Source organism: Carassius gibelio, chromosome B9 (assembly GCF_023724105.1).
Source record: "Carassius gibelio isolate Cgi1373 ecotype wild population from Czech Republic chromosome B9, carGib1.2-hapl.c, whole genome shotgun sequence".
Lineage (NCBI taxonomy): Eukaryota > Metazoa > Chordata > Actinopteri > Cypriniformes > Cyprinidae > Carassius > Carassius gibelio.
Window position 1 is genome coordinate 30,413,201 of NC_068404.1, and position 19,387 is coordinate 30,432,587.

At 37.4% G+C, this 19,387-nt stretch overlaps 2 protein-coding genes across 5 annotated transcripts in view; one reads left to right on the plus strand and one right to left on the minus strand.

Moving 5' to 3' along the window:
* Positions 1–1,847, plus strand: part of LOC127964942 (uncharacterized) — a 171,511-nt gene extending 169,664 nt beyond the window's left edge. For 2 of the 4 annotated variants that reach the window (XM_052565505.1, XM_052565507.1), the window contains exon 7: positions 1,558–1,847. In XM_052565505.1, coding sequence (XP_052421465.1) covers positions 1,558–1,769 — 212 coding nt within the window. In that variant the 3' untranslated portion in view covers positions 1,770–1,847. The remainder of the gene's footprint in view (positions 1–1,557) is intronic. The other 2 variants (XM_052565506.1, XM_052565504.1) reach the window with 2 other exon arrangements.
* Positions 1–19,387, minus strand: part of LOC127964893 (NACHT, LRR and PYD domains-containing protein 12-like) — a 97,135-nt gene that overhangs the window by 54,711 nt on the left and 23,037 nt on the right. The window lies entirely within an intron of this gene.

The window sequence follows — 19,387 nt, forward strand, 5'->3', positions numbered from 1 at the left end:
TTGAAATATTCATGTCTTAAATATACAACCATGTTGAATTTCAGCCCATAATTATGCAAGACTTGTATAATTGTACATCTTGAAATATACAATAGACTGTTGTCCACAAGACCATCGAATCGGACGGGAAGGTAGCTGTGGTCATGTACTAGGGCAGGAATGTCAGCAAACGTGGATGGAAGATCTTCTCCTCATATCTGACAGGTTTGAAGAGGTGTTGAGGACAGATGGTAGGGACTCATCCTGCGCCGTCACATTGCCTCTGTTTAACATCAGCTTCCTAAAGATCTACTTTAACTGGACGACATTAGGGTTGTTATTCCAGCCACCTTAAAAAAGAAACACAAGATATACGAGTATAGTACACAGATATTAAATCCATGCTTTAAAATGTTTAATGCTTTTTAAAAAAAGACAAATTAGAACTAGGCACCCCTGAATGATCTTTCTACATAAGTTAAGTTGAATGACATTATCACACAATTCAGACTGTACCAGTGGTGATCAATTCTGAACAGATTCGGTCAAGACGTTTGGAGTGTCTTAAATATGATGTAATAAACAACACATTATATAACTTGCAGAAACTAAAACTAAAGTGCAATTTAATCACATACTGATATATCAATCTTATACATCTTGAATTATTGTTGGTCAGTGATACACAGACCCTTTGAAGAAGAGCTGGAAAGTTTAAAATGTTTGGCACAGCAGCATCTTTAATCCGGACATTCTGCCCCGTTCTGTCAAAGTCCTCGCTCCTGAAGAAAAGAAACATTCTGTGATTGTGGAAACAAACTTGTGAAAAGCTTTGGGTCAACAACAATCTTGTAATACTATTATGTCATAGCCTCGCTGTTCCTGAACTTAAAACAGTGACAGGGACATCAGATATTTCATTGTTTCTCATGACAATGGAAAACCTGTAAAAAGCTGCAGATGAGAGTCTAGGAATGAGTATAATGTCCCAAAAACATCTAACCCTGATGTGTGGATTGAAGAGAAAGGAGGAGAGTCAGATGGACAGAATCACAGATACTACACCTGACAATGTCTTCCTTTCATCACATGTTAGGATCCTGTGTACCACATGCTACGATTCTTTCAGAAAGCTCAAGCAAGGCTGTAGTGTCTGCAGTCTCAATCTAAAGAAATAAAAACCAGGAGTAACACACACATACACTACACAGATGTATATACAAATCTGAATTGAGTTGAATTAGAAAACCTTGTCAATCAGATCTAGCAGGTCTGCATCTGTTATGTCAGCTCATCTTTATTAATCTCCCGGAAGAAATGAAATTGTAAATCCACTCCATGAAAAAGGTCCATCCTGAGTAATGCTCACTGCCATTATTTCACCAACTATGCTAAAGTACAACAACAATATTGATTAAACATTACAATGAATGTAATATGGTGTATTTATTTATCAAAATGCTCCTCTCCAGAAGAGAGAGTTCTCCAATTGTGCCGTCACAACATGCGTCTCGTTTCTGTGTCTCTCTAAAGTAACAGCATGATGCAGACCAGTGAAGTCTTCCCATCTGTCCACAGGAATGATGACCTGGAGGATACAGCACTCAGGAAAACCAGCTCCTGAACACAGATCAATTGTAAGAAGTCCACATCCACAGACATCTGTGAAAGAGCGTGCTCCAAACGTGACTGAAGTCTCCCTCATATCTGCTCTAGAAGTATCTGTACCTGTACAAATAAAGACAGCAGTTCACTCGGGAAAAGGAGCAGAAATGACACGACTAAAATAGTTCATACTCATGAGCTACTTCTTCTGCAAAGCTGACACTTGCTCGCTCATTGTTGTAATTTATTACAAATATTCACATTTATTCACACACAACAAAATAATAAAACATTAAAAACATTAAAGAGTTATGTTTTTGTGCTGTTTGCTCAAAGCTTAACATACTCTTAAAAATTAACGATGGTTTTAAAAGTTAAAAATAATAAAAAAAAAAACACACACATACTTAAACTCTGGTAACCACAAATGAACCATGTCATAAAATATATTTAACACGATTGACTTTGTATTTAACATGAATTAGTCAAAATATTGAAAGTTACCAATTGTAAGCGTTTCTCTGAACAGAAAGAGAGCAAAGAATCAATCCTCAAAGTCGAGAACATTATCATTGACTTCAGTCTAGCAAGAGTTCAAGCTCTCTCAAAAACTCTGATTATAATCACTGAAGCTGTTTACACTGTCAAATTAATCTCTTACTTACATTGTGTGCACAGCTCTACATTGTTGTTCATGAAGAGAGAATTCACCAGAGAACAGCAAGTGTGCGTTCGCCTCATATTTTCTTTTCTTTGGTAAATCTCATTCAAGCTCCTCTTGTTCAGAAATCTGAGGTGTCTGTCTGAAATCTGGTTCCGGTATTCCAGTATTCGGCGGGGTCCCTCTGGTCTAGTTCTCCGAGTACGTGTCCAGTAGAGCCGTGTGTTCATCCGTCCCTGGAGTTATGACGCTCACACCTCGTCCAGACTGAAGACAGAAGAACCTGTGGATTATAATCAGTGATAGTGTCTACACTGAATGTGAAATCTCCAACAGCAAACGGATTCCTGTTCTATTTCTGACAGAGTCCGAGCTCTTTACAGGAAAGAATGACCTCTTTCAGAAGAATGAGCTCCTGAGCCGGACGCTCGCGCCAGAAATCTGCTGCAGCTCTGTGATTGGACAAAACCCTTCGTTCTTTTCAGAGATGATCTCCCTGTGAATGACCTCTGACCTTCTTTCTGTACGATCTGAATTTCTGCGCTTTGAATTTTAGAAAATTGAATTTGATGTTCAGAATTTCTTCGTTTTGAAAACTTGAAGCTGTATTTTTAAAAACTGGATATTTGCAGTCTAAGAATTCAGAACAAATAAATCTGTTGAAAATACATGTCTAGAAAACTTTGCCTTAAAAATCCATTGTGTTAAATTTCAAATGTTAAATATTAAAGTGAAAAAACAAACAAAATCTAAATCTAATACAAAACTGTTTTAAATCCCATGTAATATTATTTTTTGTTAAATTACACTTTTTAAAAAATGCAAATAGTTTTGTACAGTATTGTTCAAAATAATAGCAGTACAATGTGACTAACCAGAATAATCAAGGTTTTTAGTATATTTTTTATTGCTACGTGGCAAACAAGTTACCAGTAGGTTCAGTAGATTGTCAGAAAACAAACGAGACCCAGCATTCATGATATGCACGCTCTTAAGGCTGTGCAATTGGGCAATTAGTTGAAAGGGGTGTGTTCAAAAAAATAGCAGTGTCTACCTTTGACTGTACAAACTCAAAACTATTTTGTACAAACATTTTTTTTTTTTCTGGGATTTAGCAATCCTGTGAATCACTAAACTAATATTTAGTTGTATGACCACAGTTTTTTAAAACTGCTTGACATCTGTGTGGCATGGAGTCAACCAACTTGTGGCACCTCTCAGCTGTTATTCCACTCCATGATTCTTTAACAACATTCCACAATTCATTCACATTTCTTGGTTTTGCTTCAGAAACAGCATTTTTGATATCACCCCACAAGTTCTCAATTGGATTAAGGTCTGGAGATTGGGCTGGCCACTCCATAACATTAATTTTGTTGGTTTGGAACCAAGACTTTGCCCGTTTACTAGTGTGTTTTGGGTCATTGTCTTGTTGAAACAACCATTTCAAGGGCATGTCCTCTTCAGCATAGGGCAACATGACCTCTTCAAGTATTTTAACATATGCAAACTGATCCATGATCCCTGGTATGCGATAAATAGGCCCAACACCATAGTAGGAGAAACATGCCCATATCATGATGCTTGCACCTCCATGCTTCACTGTCTTCACTGTGTACTGTGGCTTGAATTCAGAGTTTGGGGGTCGTCTCACAAACTGCCTGTGGCCCTTGGACCCAAAAAGAACAATTTTACTCTCATCAGTCCACAAAATGTTCCTCCATTTCTCTTTAGGCCAGTTGATGTGTTCTTTGGTAAATTGTAACCTCTTCTGCACATGCCTTTTTTTTAACAGAGGGACTTTGCGGGGGATTCTTGAAAATAGATTAGCTTCACACAGACGTCTTCTAACTGTCACAGTACTTACAGGTAACTCCAGACTGTCTTTGATCATCCTGGAGGTGATCATTGGCTGAGCCTTTGCCATTCTGGTTATTCTTCTATCCATTTTGATGGTTGTCTTCCGTTTTCTTCCACGTCTCTCTGGTTTTGCTCTCCATTTTAAGGCATTGGAGATCATTTTAGCTGAACAGCCTATCATTTTTTTGCACCTCTTTATAGGTTTTCCCCTCTCTAATCAACTTTTTAATCAAAGTACGCTGTTCTTCTGAACAATGTCTTGAACGACCCATTTTCCTCAGCTTTCAAATGCATGTTCAACAAGTGTTGGCTTCATCCTTAAATAGGGGCCACCTGATTCACACCTGTTTCTTCACAAAATTGATGACCTCAGTGATTGAATGCCACACTGCTATTTTTTTGAACACACCCCTTTCAACTAATTCAACTAATTGCCCAATTGCACAGCCTTAAGAGCGTGCATATCATGAATGCTGGGTCTCATTTGTTTTCTGAGAATCTACTGAACCTACTGGTAACTTGTTTGCCACGTAGCAATAAAAAAATATACGAAAAACCTTGATTATTCTGGTTAGTCACATTGTACTGCTATTATTTTGAACAATACTGTATTAATGTTATGTGCAAAAGCCATTTAAAAAAAAAAAAAAATCTAATTATATTGGAATTTAAAAGGCATAATTTCAGTTGGAGGGATGCTTTTGTTTTCTCTCCCGAGGACACAAGAGAGCACATAGAGTGAAATATTACTAACGAACATTTCTGCAAAGCTAAGACTATCTTTGAAAAAAAGTGCATGTTTAAAATAATGTTTACTAACCATATATAATTAATTAAGCTGCTTAAACAATTAGAAACAAATCTGCATCAGTTTCAAATTCATCAGCATTTTTGCATTAGAATAGATTTTTTTTGAAAGCCTTTTTACACATTTAAGAGGAAGATTTAAAGAATCAAACACAGTAAATATATGCTGTAATCTGCTGCAGATGCTGATATTTACAGCAGCACACAAATGTTACAGAATCTGAGAAATAGTGAATCATTTTAACAAAATAAAAGATCATGCAAAATGCATGGTTATTTTTTAGAACTGACCTGAGTAAGATATTTTATATAATAGATGATTACGTTTAAAAATAATACAAATCCTCCAGCTCCTGCAGTTTCTTCAGTTTTCCAGCATCTTTTGCATATCTGAACTCTTTCCAGCAGTGACTGTATGATTTTAAGATTCATCTTTTCACACTGAAGACTACTGAGAGACTCAAACACAACTATTACAGAAGATTCACACACTCACTGATGCTCCTGAAGGAAACACAATGCATTAAGAGCCGGGGCGTGAAAACTTTTTGGATGCAGCAGAAGATGCTTGCATGTTTCCTGACACACAAAATAAAGTACAATTTACCTTGAACTTCAAATCAAAAAGTTTTCACTGGCTCCAACCCTGATCAAACACAGCTGAACCAACAATATCCAGTTCTACTATTGTCAGTAGCAATCATTTTGATCAAACAATTACATTTCTTTTCGCAGTTTTATTTATTTGGTGAATTTTAAGTCTATATTCTGTATTTCATTTCTAATTGATATTGTGCTTTGTTTCTCATTTTATTTGAATAGGTACTTTTACATTTACTATGTATTTATATGTTTTCATACCGTGCCAATGAAAAAAAAAAAGTTTTGAATTGTATTTTAATCAAGATACAGCAGGGCACACATTTCTCATGATGATATCAAGTGGAAGTCCCTCTTCTCGAAATGACACATATTTTAATAGAAATAAACACATATATACAAAGGTTACACACTCAAATGTTAGACTGGATTAAAATATAAGAAAATGTAGAAGTGATAAGTTGTTTATTTCTGATTTTCAGGATACACAGTTATGATGATCTATATTAAATCTGTACAGCTCAGGATATAAGCCCATCACTGAAAATATAACATTGATTTTCTTGGTTTTCAGTGCTGTATAAACAGATCAACTATTTTCTTAATGTCCTTTGGATAAAAACTTATTTTGCTGAATTTGTTCAGTTTCCTTGAAGCTTGTTTCTTCTGTTCATCAACACTGCTCCACACATTACACTTCCATGCATTCATTTAACTTCACATCACTGATTCCTGTAGCGGCTCTTATTCACCATCAGCTGATCCTGAGGAAACTGAACTGACGTCTAAATACTGAGAGTCCTACAATAAAACACACAGACAGTCAGATATGAGTATGAGACATTACTGCTGTCACATCACATCAGCAGATCCAGCTCAGAAACACACAGTATATTCATATTACAGTCAGAGATATGAATCGGAGGATGTGAGCAGAGCGCGGAGTGGAGCGTGTGATTTTGACTGGAGCGAGGAGCAGATCTTTTAAAAGTCGGAGCGTCGTGGTTTTCACTCGCTCCAAGATCGCTCCAGCACCGCTCCGTCACGAGAACAATTCATGCCAACAGCCCGTAATATAACTGGATATTTAGCAAGAAATCACATGTTAAACATATTTAGCTGAAATACTTTAGACGTGGAGTGAAGGTGGAGCGGTGTTTCTGATATCAGTGAGTGTGGAGTGGAGCGGAGCGGAGTGATAATTAAATGATCGGAGCACGGAGGAGAAATTGTTGACGCTCCACTCCGCTCACATACTCTGATCTGATGAACAACTGATCATAGATTAATAACAGTGAACGATCAACAACTCTCTCTTTATCACTTACACACAGAGACACTGGAGGAGATGAACATATTCATATATTCATAGATCATCACAGAATTAAACAGTTTAAAGAACAGAAACTAAAGTGGAGCTAAATTATTATCTTATATTCTCCAAATTTGTCTGTTTCTAAACTTTGGCTATTTTAAAAGATTTAAATAATAATATTCTCACAGTAGTGTAATGTCTCCAGTTTATAATGTGGATCATCTTTCAGAACAGAGAGTAACTTCACTCCTGATGTTCGTAGATTATTCTCAGACAGATCCAGTTCTCTCAGGTGTGAGGGGTTTGATCTCAGAGCTGAAGTCAGAGCAGAACAACCTTCATCTGTGACGCCACAATAACTCAACCTGTAGAGAACAATGACACAGTGTTAATTGTAGTTGAAATGTGTGTAGTTTGTTATTGACTCTGGTCTCAGAGCAGGAGAGGAGATATAATGACAAGCATTGCCACAAACTGCTGCTGATAGAATCAGATTTCTGCATCTTGATGCTCAATGCTGCTGTTTGAAACTGTCATGTGCTTCAGGACTGAACAGACACACAGAGCTGAATGTGAGATATTGTTTCATAGTGATATAAGCACAGATCTGTCTGGAGAAACACTCACTTGCTCCTCTAATTATGATTTACAGTTTATCTAAAAATGAAGATTAAAAATCATCAAAATCCCACAGACTTACATTGAGGAAATGTTCAGATGAGCCAAGAATATTCAAACTCCAACTGTCAAAATTCAAATGTAAACAAACTGAAGGTCTTTAGACTCCATTTAACTGCCATTCTATGTTCTATTTCTAGACCATTCAAACTCATTTAACCTTCCATTCTGTCTAATATTTCTAATCTATCAATCATCTATATGGGGCAGTCGTGGTCTAATGGTCAGAGAGTCTGACTTGTAACCCACAGACAGGGATGTACTGGTCATCAGGAGTAAAGTGATAAACAACACAAGTGTCTTGATCTACAGAAGCAACTAAGTCACACAGGTTTGGAACGACATGAGGGTGAGGAAATGATGACAGAATTTATTTATCAATAGATTTCCTGCATTCTAGCTCAAAATCAATGCTTTACTGTCAAGTGCATTTCTATGTGACACAAACACATTATTAAGTTTGCTGCTTTTATCATGAATTCAGTAATATCTAGTATTATTTACTCCAATTAAAGGCCCTGTCACCCAGTAAAACATTCATGGAGGAACTCGTGGGTCACATGGACTGGATTTGTCCAAAGCTGAATTTTAACCCCAGTCCAGTCCTGACCACAGGTCACAGGTTTGAGTGATCTTACCCCAGTTTCTCCAGTTTACAGCGATGATCCTCCAGTCCAGCACAGAGACGCTTCACTCCCGAATCTCTTATTTTATTCCCAGACAGATCCAGTTCTCTCAGGTGTGAGGGGTTTGATCTCAGAGCTGAAGTCAGAGCTGAACAACCTTCATCTGTGACACCACAATAACTCAACCTGTAGAGAACAATGACACACTCTTCACTCTCTCAGATCAGATCAGTTTAGCTGTGAATCCATTAGTAAAGAGAAAGAACAAATCACTGTGTGATGAATCACTGGACTGAGATTTAAAATGTCAAAAAAGAAATAAAAATATCATAAATAATTTAAAGCCTCAATCAAAAAGAAAAAAAAATCTTTATTACACTGTCAGGATTTTTAACCAAATACAGGCATGTGATCAGCTAGAGACAGTCTATTATATTATTACAGCACAACCCTTGTGAATTAATGACAGCATTACCAATCTCAGATTCTCACCGTCATTCATTAAAAGTCACCGGGTCGAGAAACACATTTCAGTGGGAATCCTAACCTACCGCCACACACCCCAAGAGAAAAAAAACCTCTGACACGAACATCACATCCCTGCAAATAGTCTGTTTTATGTTAAATCACACTATTCATTACACAGCTGAGCTTTATATTGGTCTGTATTAATATGTACAGAGTAGTGGTGTGTGTGTGTGTGTGTGTTTCTCCATCACTCAAGGATATCAGAACCTGAGATCTCCTACACTGTGAGATATTATTCATACTTGCAGATAGTACTCACACCTCAATGTACTGCAGTGCTTTACTAAACAGTAGGTAATAACATATTCTTTCTCTGATTCTGTTGATTATAAACAGATGGTGTCTTCTAGTGTCCTTCCTTGTGTCTCTTCCTAAAGCCCCCTACACCTGCTCCTAATCACACTGAAGCTGCTGATCAGTAAATCTGTTCTTGAAGCTGCAGGAAGAGACTCACGCTTCTGAGTATGGGAACAATATGAGCTGCATGTGATTGATTCTCCAGAACATCTGATCAACACCAGGACAACACATATATATTTAATTATACACATGTTAGACGTTTTATTTCCATGTTCTGAATATTTTCTTATGTTTTCTTTAATATAAACACCTCTCTGAGCTCATATACACTGGAGTAAATGAGAAGAAATGCAGATTTGTACTCGGGTCGGTCTCCTCAAAAGCCCACTGTTCTTACTCTCTCACTTATCTGACTGCTTTTTTTAGTAATTTTGTCCGCTAACAGTCAATCCTTTGCTAACAAGACGAGCTATTAGCACGTAGTGTAACAGAATCCATTTAAAGGTGTTGCTAATGCAGAAACAGCTTTAACATGAACACAGAAGTCCACACATGAACAAGAAACAAAGACACACAATGTTTTACTTTCTGTATCTCTGTATCTTGATAAATCTATTGTGTTTTCTGGCTGATTTGTTTTTCACTTCACAAATATTTTACAGTGCGTCATATATAATCTTACCGCAGTTTCTCCAGTTTACAGCGAGGATCCTCCAGTCCAGCACAGAGACACTTCACTCCTGAATCTCTTATTTTATTCCCAGACAGACTCAGATCTCTCAGGTGTGAGGGGTTTGATCTCAGAGCTGAGGCCAGAGCAGAACAACCTTCATCTGTGACGTCACAATAACTCAACCTGTAGAGAACAATGACACACTCTTCACTCTCTCAGATCAGATCAGTTTAGCTATGAATCCATTAGTAAAGAGAAAGAACAAATCAATGTGTGATGCATCACTGGACTGAGATTTAAAATGTCAAAGAACAAAAAAACATGATCATAAATCATTTAAAACTTCATTCAAAAATAAAATAAAAATTCTTTATTACTCTGTCAGGATTTTTAACCAAATAAAGGCATGTGATTGGAAACATTACAATTATTAATGATTTTGAAATAACTTGTAACCAGTGTTGGGAGTAACGGATTACAGTAACATATTACTTTTAGCTGTAACACACTAGTGAAAGGCATTACTAATCAATTCTCAGTAATATTTCACTCTGTACATGTTCAGTAACGCTTTACAACACACTTTTAGCCCAAAATTGAATTGTTTAAAGAAAATTAAAAAATTAAAAAAAAACAGCAAGACATGAACGAATCAAAGATGCAGCAAATTAGTTCCATTTCCTGTTTGTGGTCAGTCAATAGCTGCGTGTGGTGTCCACGTTTGGAAATAAAGACTAAACGTCAGCTTCTGATATATTTGTTTAGTGATGTTTTTTCATTCTTCTCTCTCTCGCAGGTGTAACTCTGTATTGTGTGACGTAGTCCAGTGAAGGTGTGTTTAGGACGGGGTTTACAGGAGTGTGTGAGGATACTGTCATGACACAGAATGATCTCGTCCTCTGTGCTCGAGGTCCGAGGCTATTAGCTCCGTCCGGCTCGCTGTTAGCCTCGGCTCACACTGGACAGTGGAAAAGAGGCTAATGAGTGAAGATAGCAGAAGACTGTACATTCACGAGATGGATGTATGCGCATCTTGACATTTTACAATTGTATACGGCATTAGAGTTTACATATAGTCCTGTTGTGTCTAATATGAATAGACCCAAGCAATTCACAGATATTGGCAGATAATCTCTTTACCTCTACCATACTAGTAACAGACTTGGATCGTTTGTGATTCTGGCTGTCATCCTGTCTTGTGTTGTCTTGATCCTTCACTTTGTCGATTATAAGCTCTATTGTTAGTAGTCTGGATCGCCCACAGTCATTATGTTACTCCTCTACTGGAGCTAAAATGCTCTGCAGTACATTTTGACATTTCAGAAGATTAACTTCTATTTCTGTAGTTATTTTGGTGAAAGTAACTCAAAAGTAATACTGGAGTCATGTAACACATTACAATTCTGAGACAGTAATATTGTAATGGAAGGAATTACTTTTAAATGACAGTAACAAGTCATCTATAATGTTTTACAGTTTGGAAGTAATTTGCACAACACTGCTTGTAACGCTCGGCCTAAAATAAGCTGACTACACAAATAAACTTTTCTGTTACCTCTTAATAGTGGGGTTTGAAGGAATGAAGGAACTAGAAATAACCACTGCAATAAAGAATGATAAAGAATGAAAGACAACCCAGTGTGTATTATACAAGAAGACAGAAGAGAGAAAAGTACTAGATATACACAATATATACAATAAATATATGAGGGTGAGTGAGTAATGTCCATGGAAGTCCAATGGTGTGTGTGTTTGTGTGTGTGTGTGTGTGTGTGCGAGTGCGAGTGAGTGAGTGTGTGTGTGTGTGTGTGTTCGGTTCGTCATCATCGGTCCGGGAGCAGGTTGAGAACAGCGCTGTCCTGTGACGAAGTCCTCGGTAAAATAATCCAATAGCAGCGGTTATTTCCACTAGGAAGCAACTCAAAGTCACAGCTAAATACAGCAGGTAATAAGGATCAGGCGATCGATCGCTAAATCCTAAAGTGAGCACATTGAGCAACGCTCTTGAACGCCGCTAAACAGCTTCTTTTATCGGACGTGTTACTCACAGGCGGCAAAGAACTCGACCGGAAGTTGAAGTCGGCCGCGAGCTGCCATCTTTTAGCAGAACTTCACTTGCGTTAGCATTCCCATTGACTGCCATTCATTTTGCCGTCACTTTGACAGCGAATAACTTTGCATCTGAGGCGTTTAAAGACTCCATTTGTCCATTATTTATTTCTAAAGATACACAACAATGTATAAATGGCTCCATTACCTTCTATGTTACATTATGGCCCCGTAAAAACAGTTTGTGTAAAAATAGGCTAACGATTGCATCATAACCACTCGACTCTCTGTCGCATTACCGTACAGACAGGAGGAGAAGCTCGCAGATAATTAACTTAATATGGCGTACTGGCGTTACATTTTAAAATACTATGCAAAATAATTAATCAGAATACTTACTCCTGCTCACTCACGACAAAGAACTCCCCGCTCAAGCTCTCTGCAAGATTAACGATGGCAGTTTGCACGCACAGCTACTAGAAGATTTACATCTGTCAGACAGGTTGCTGACGTCGTCAAGCTTCGTTTGAGTCTGTGCGTCAGAAACGGAAGTGCTTCACTTGTCTCAATTGAGTTCCAATGGGGTCGCTGTGTCCATTTCTTTTACTGTCTATGGACGCGTCCAACAGAAACGATTCTCGGTGGCTGTTCGTTCGTTATCTGGCTCGGCTCGGTGTTCATCTTCAGTTCTCTCTTCACATCAGTTCAGTCAGTGTACTGTTTGAGTACAAGAATTACTCCGGGATATAGGTTTATTCTGACTCAGAGGGAGTGTCAGTCACGTTAAAAAAGTTAACAGCTAAAGTCATTTGTGGATTAATGCTTATCGGAGACGCAAACCGTTTCAAACGATTCAATTCTATTTGGTGAACTGGTTCAACTGGTTCACTAAGAAGAACCGGTTAAATTGAACGATTCGTTCAAGAATCGGACATCTCTAAAATTAAAGTGTCTCAAACCAAGCGCAGCACTAACAGTGAATCAAAACCAGAAACAGTACAGTAACAGCAGACATGGAGCGTGTCACACTACAGTCTTTATAAACTCTGACATGAACATCACATCCCTGCAAATAGTCTGTCTTATGAAAAATCACATAATTCATTACACAGCTGAGATTTATATTGATCTGTATTAATATGTACAGAGTAGTGGTGTGTGTGTGTGTGTGTGTGTGTGTGTGTGTGTGTGTGTGTGTGTGTGTGTGTGTGTGTGTGTGTGAGAGTGTGTGTGTATGTGTGTGTGTGTGTGTGTTTCTCCATCACTCAAGGATATCAGAACCTGAGATCTCCTACACTGTGAGATATAGTACTTAACAAGACGAGCTATTAGCACTTAGCGTAACATAATCCCTTTAAAGGTGTTGCTAATGCAGAAACAGCTTTAACATGAACACAGAAGTCCACACATGAACAAGAAACAAAGACACACAATGTTTTAGTTTCTGTATTTCTGTCTCTTGATACAGCTATTGTGTTTCCTGGCTTTCTGGGTGATTTGTTTTACACTTCACAAATATTTTACAGTGCGTCATATATAATCTTACCGCAGTTTCTCCAGTTTACAGCGAGGATCCTCCAGTCCAGCACAGAGACACTTCACTCCTGAATCTCTTATTTTATTCCCAAACAGACTCAGTTCTCTTAGGTGTGAGGGGTTTGATCTCAGAGCTGAAGTCAGAGCAGAACAACCTTCATCTGTGACGCCACAATCACTCAACCTGTAGAGAACAATGACACACTCTTCACTCTCTCAGATCAGATCAGTTTAGCTGTGAATCCATTAGTAAAGAGAAAGAACAAATCAATGTGTGATGAATCACTGGACTGAGATTTAAAATGTCAAAAAAAAAAACATGATCATAAATTATTTAAAACCTCAATAATTGTGTGTGTATAAAGCTCACACTGTCAGGATTTTTAACCAAATACAGGCATGTGTTCAGCTAGAGACAGTCTATTATATTATTACAGCACAACCGTTGTGAATTTATGACAGCATTACCAATCTCAGATTCTCACCGTCATTCATTAAAAGTCACCGGGTCGAGAAACACGTTTCAGTGGGGATCCTAACCTACCGCCACACACCCCAAGAGAAAAAAACCTCTGACACGAACATCACATCCCTGCAAATAGTCTGTCTTATGTTAAATCACACTATTCATTACACAGCTGAGCTTTATAATGATCTGTATTAATATGTACAGAGTAGTGCTCTGTGTGTGTGTGTGTGTGTGTGTGTGTGAGAGAGAGTGTGTGTGTGCGTGTGTTTCTCCATCACTCAAGGATATCAGAACCTGAGATCTCCTTCACTGTGAGATATTATTCATACCTGCAGATAGTACTCACACCTCAATGTACTGCAGTGCTTTACTAAACAGTAGGTAATAACATATTCTTTCTCTGATTCTGTTGATTATAAACAGATGGTGTCTTCTAGTGTCCTTCCTTGTGTCTCTTCCTAAAGCCCCCTACACCTGCTCCTAATCACACTGAAGCTGCTGATCAGTAAAGCTGTTCTTGAAGCTGCAGGAAGAGACTCACGCTTCTGAGTTTGGGAACAATATGAGCTGCATGTGATTGATTCTCCAGAACATCTGATCAACACCAGGACAACACATATATATTTAATTATACACATGTTAGATGTTTTATTTCCATGTTTTGAATATTTTCGTATTATATTATCAGAGTCCACACCAAAGCTATAATGATAAAGGCACAGAGAAACGATATAGTTGGAATCACTTTCAGAACAATTTTTCTTTTTCTGATGAACGATAAAAACATTGACAGCCAATCAGAATCAATCCTGCTGTAATGAGCTTGAGAATTTAAAGCAGCAGACGCGTGTGCGCTTATAATACACAGACAATATAATTCGCTGGTGTGGATGCTAATATCGTTATATTTATAGTTATCTTTATAGTTATCGTTCCTGGTGTGAACGGGCCTTAAATGAGAAGAAATGCAGATTTGTACTCGGGTCGGTCTCCTCAAAAGCCCACTGTTCTTACTCTCTCACTTATCTGACTGCTTTCTTTAGTAATTTTGTCTGCTAACAGTCAATCCTTTGCTAACAAGACGAGCTATTAGCACTTAGTGTAACAGAATCCATTTAAAGGTGTTGCTAATGCAGAAACAGCTTTAACATGAACACAGAAGTCCACACATGAACAAGAAACAAAGACACACAATGTTTTACTTTCTGTATCTTTGTCTCTTGATTGACAGTTGTCTCATCTAGGGCTGTCACGATATTACTGTATTTTCCACACTATACTGTTTTATAGGGCACACCGGAATATAAGGCACATAGAAGAGAAGATACTGCAGTCAAACGTTTGACTGGGTTTGTGTTATGCATCCACTAGATGAAGCTGTGCTAAAGGGAATGTCAACATTTTGACAGAGCGCCTTGATCCATATACAGTATTGTTCAAAATAATAGCAGTACAATGTGACTAACCAGAATAATCAAGGTTTTTAGTATATTTTTTATTGCTACGTGGCAAACAAGTTACCAGTAGGTTCAGTAGATTGTCAGAAAACAAACAAGACCCAGCATTCATGATATGCACGCTCTTAAGGCTGTGCAATTGGGCAATTAGTTGAAAGGGGTGTGTTCAAAAAAATAGCAGTGTCTACCTTTGACTGTACAAACTCAAAACTATTTTGTACAAACATTTTTTTTTTCTAGGATTTAGCAATCCTGTGAATCACTAAACTAATATTTAGTTGTATGACCACAGTTTTTTAAAACTGCTTGACATCTGTGTGGCATGGAGTCAACCAACTTGTGGCACCTCTCAGCTGTTATTCCACTCCATGATTCTTTAACAACATTCCACAATTCATTCACATTTCTTGGTTTTGCTTCAGAAACAGCATTTTTGATATCACCCCACAAGTTCTCAATTGGATTAAGGTCTGGAGATTGGGCTGGCCACTCCATAACATTAATTTTGTTGGTTTGGAACCAAGACTTTGCCCGTTTACTAGTGTGTTTTGGGTCATTGTCTTGTTGAAACAACCATTTCAAGGGCATGTCCTCTTCAGCATAGGGCAACATGACCTCTTCAAGTATTTTAACATATGCAAACTGATCCATGATCCCTGGTATGCGATAAATAGGCCCAACACCATAGTAGGAGAAACATGCCCATATCATGATGCTTGCACCTCCATGCTTCACTGTCTTCACTGTGTACTGTGGCTTGAATTCAGAGTTTGGGGGTCGTCTCACAAACTGCCTGTGGCCCTTGGACCCAAAAAGAACAATTTTACTCTCATCAGTCCACAAAATGTTCCTCCATTTCTCTTTAGGCCAGTTGATGTGTTCTTGGCAAATTGTAACCTCTTCTGCACATGCCTTTTTTTTAACAGAGGGACTTTGCGGGGGATTCTTGAAAATAGATTAGCTTCACACAGACGTCTTCTAACTGTCACAGTACTTACAGGTAACTCCAGACTGTCTTTGATCATCCTGGAGGTGATCATTGGCTGAGCCTTTGCCATTCAGGTTATTCTTCTATCCATTTTGATGGTTGTCTTCCGTTTTCTTCCACGTCTCTCTGGTTTTGCTCTCCATTTTAAGGCATTGGAGATTATTTTAGCTGAACAGCCTATCATTTTTTGCACCTCTTTATAGGTTTTCCCCTCTCTAATCAACTTTTTAATCAAAGTACGCTGTTCTTCTGAACGATGTCTTGAACGACCCATTTTCCTCAGCTTTCAAATGCATGTTCAACAAGTGTTGGCTTCATCCTTAAATAGGGGCCACCTGATTCACACCTGTTTCTTCACAAAATTGATGACTTCAGTGATTGAATGCCACACTGCTATTTTTTTGAACACACCCCTTTCAACTAATTCAACTAATTGCCCAATTGCACAGCCTTAAGAGCGTGCATATCATGAATGCTGGGTCTCATTTGTTTTCTGAGAATCTACTGAACCTACTGGTAACTTGTTTGCCACGTAGCAATAAAAAAATATACGAAAAACCGTGATTATTCTGGTTAGTCACATTGTACTGCTATTATTTTGAACAATACTGTATAAGGCGCTCCGGATTATAAGGCGCACTGTCGTTTTTTGAGAAAATTAAAGGCTTTTAAGTGCACCTTATAATGCGGAAAATACGGTAGATGTTTCATATCACGCTTATTGTTGCCATAAGAATTCACAATATCAATATATTTACTTTGTTTATTAAGTTTTTCTTTTTCACCCAACGAACACAAGGATACTGATAAACACAGGGCACTTCTTTAAAGCTCCTATGAAATAACAAGAGAGAAAATACTGTCAGTTCAACAGTATGATGAATAAATATTAATGGTAACACTTTACAATAAAATTTAATTTGTTAACATTAATGCTTTAACGAACATGAATGAACAATGAACCATACATTTATTACACAATTTATTAATCTTTGTTAATGTTAATAAAAACAGTTATTCATTGTTCATGTTAGTTCACAGTGCATTAATGTTTACAAACACAACTTGTGATTTTAATAATGCATAAGTAAATGCTGAAATTAACATGAACTAAGATGAATAAATGCTGTGGAAATAATATTCATTATTATTTATGTTATTTATATATGTTAACTAATGTAATTAACTAATGTTAACTAATTAACCTTATTGAAGAATGAACGTAGATGAGGCATAAAGTGCATAGCACTGAGACCAACTTAACATTTTATAGAGTTTAATGAAGAAATGTAGTCACTCAGTTTTTTCAAGATCAGTTTTAATTGTCTAACTGTTAATAGATTTGAAAAAAAGAAATAAAGTGTTACTACGCACAGGCCGTATTGATTGCAAATACAAAAATAAGACGAGTAAAGAAAACGTGGAACAAAATATTGTGATATATCATCACACACTAAATTAACACGATATCGATAATTGTTGCTTTGAATACACAGTTATCATCAATACCGGTATATCATGACACCCCTAGTCTCATCCAATCAGTAGGAAGTATTACATTCACAAACAATACCTAATTTTGTTTAATTTTGTCTGACTTTCTGGGTGATTTGTTTTTCACTTCACAAATATTTTACAGTGTGTCATATATAATCTTACCACAGTTTCTCCAGTTTACAGCGAGGATCCTCCAGTCCAGCACAGAGACACTTCACTCCCAAATCTCTTATTTTATTCCCAGACAGATTCAGTTCTCTCAGGTGTGAGGGGTTTGATCTCAGAGCTGAAGTCAGAGCAGAACAACCTTCATCTGTGACGCCACAATCTCTCAACCTGTAGAGAACAATGACACACTCTTCACTCTCTCAGATCAGATCAGTTTAGCTGTGAAACCATTAGTAAAGAGAAAGAACAAATCAATGTGTGATGAATCACTGGACTGAGATTTAAAATGTCAAAAAAATAAATAAAAATATCATAAATAATTTAAAGCCTCATTCAAAAAGAAAAAAACTCATTTACACTCTCAGGATTTTTAATGTCTTATGTAGAAGTTCATGCAAATCTATTTAATGACACTATAATCATTACACAGCTGAGCTTAAGTGTTATTTTTCAATCTGTATTAATATGTATGGAGCAGTGGAGTGTGTGTGTGTGTTTGTGTCTGCATTAAGAGTGTGTTTGTGTGTGTGCGTGTGTGTGTGTTCGCGTGTGCATGTTTTTGTGACATATCAGGACACAACTCTGTATAATGACATGGGTATGACACAGGTATTACAAGGAGAGGGTGACTTATGAGGACATAACCCATGTCCCCATTTTTCAAAACGCTTATAAATCATACAGAATGAGTTTTTTTGAGAAAGTAAAAATGCACAAAGTTTCCTGTGAGGGTTAGGTGTAGGGTTGATGAAGGGCGATAGAATATACAGTTTGTACAGTATAAAAACCATTACACCTATGGGATGTCCCCACTTTTCACAAAAACAAACGTGTGTGTCTGTGTGTGTTTCTCCATCAGTCAAGATATAAAATCCTGAGATCTCCTACACTGTGAGATATTATTCATATTTAGTGTAAATTGTGTCAGAGAGTACTTACACCTCAATGTACTGCAGTGCTTTACAGAACAGCAGGTAATAACATATTCTTCACATTCGCATTCAGTATTATAAATACAAGTAGTTTGTGTGTGTGCTGTCCGTGTACGTGTCTGGATTGCTCACACAGAAAGTATAACACAGTCTTTACACTCCAACAGAACCGGTCACAGGTTTGAGTGATCTTACCACAGTTTCTCCAGTTTACAGCGAGGATCCTCCAGTACAGCACAGAGACACTTCACTCCCAAATCTCTTATTTTATTCTCAGACAGATCCAGTTCTCTCAGGTGTGAGGGGTTTGATCTCAGAGCTGAAGTCAGAGCAGAACAACCTTCATCTGTGACGCCACAATCACTCAACCTGTAGAGAACAATGACACACTCTTCACTCTCTCAGATCAGATCAGTTTAGCTGTGAATCCATTAGTAAAGAGAAAGAACAAATCAATGTGTGATGAATCACTGGACTGAGATTTAAAATGTCAAAGAAAAAAAAAATGATCATAAATAATTTAAAACCTCAATCAAAAAGAAAAAAAAATCTTTATTACACTGTCAAGATTTTTAACCAAATACAGGCATGTGTTCAGCTAGAGACAGTCTATTATATAATTACAGCACAACCGTTGTGAATTTATGACAGAATTACCA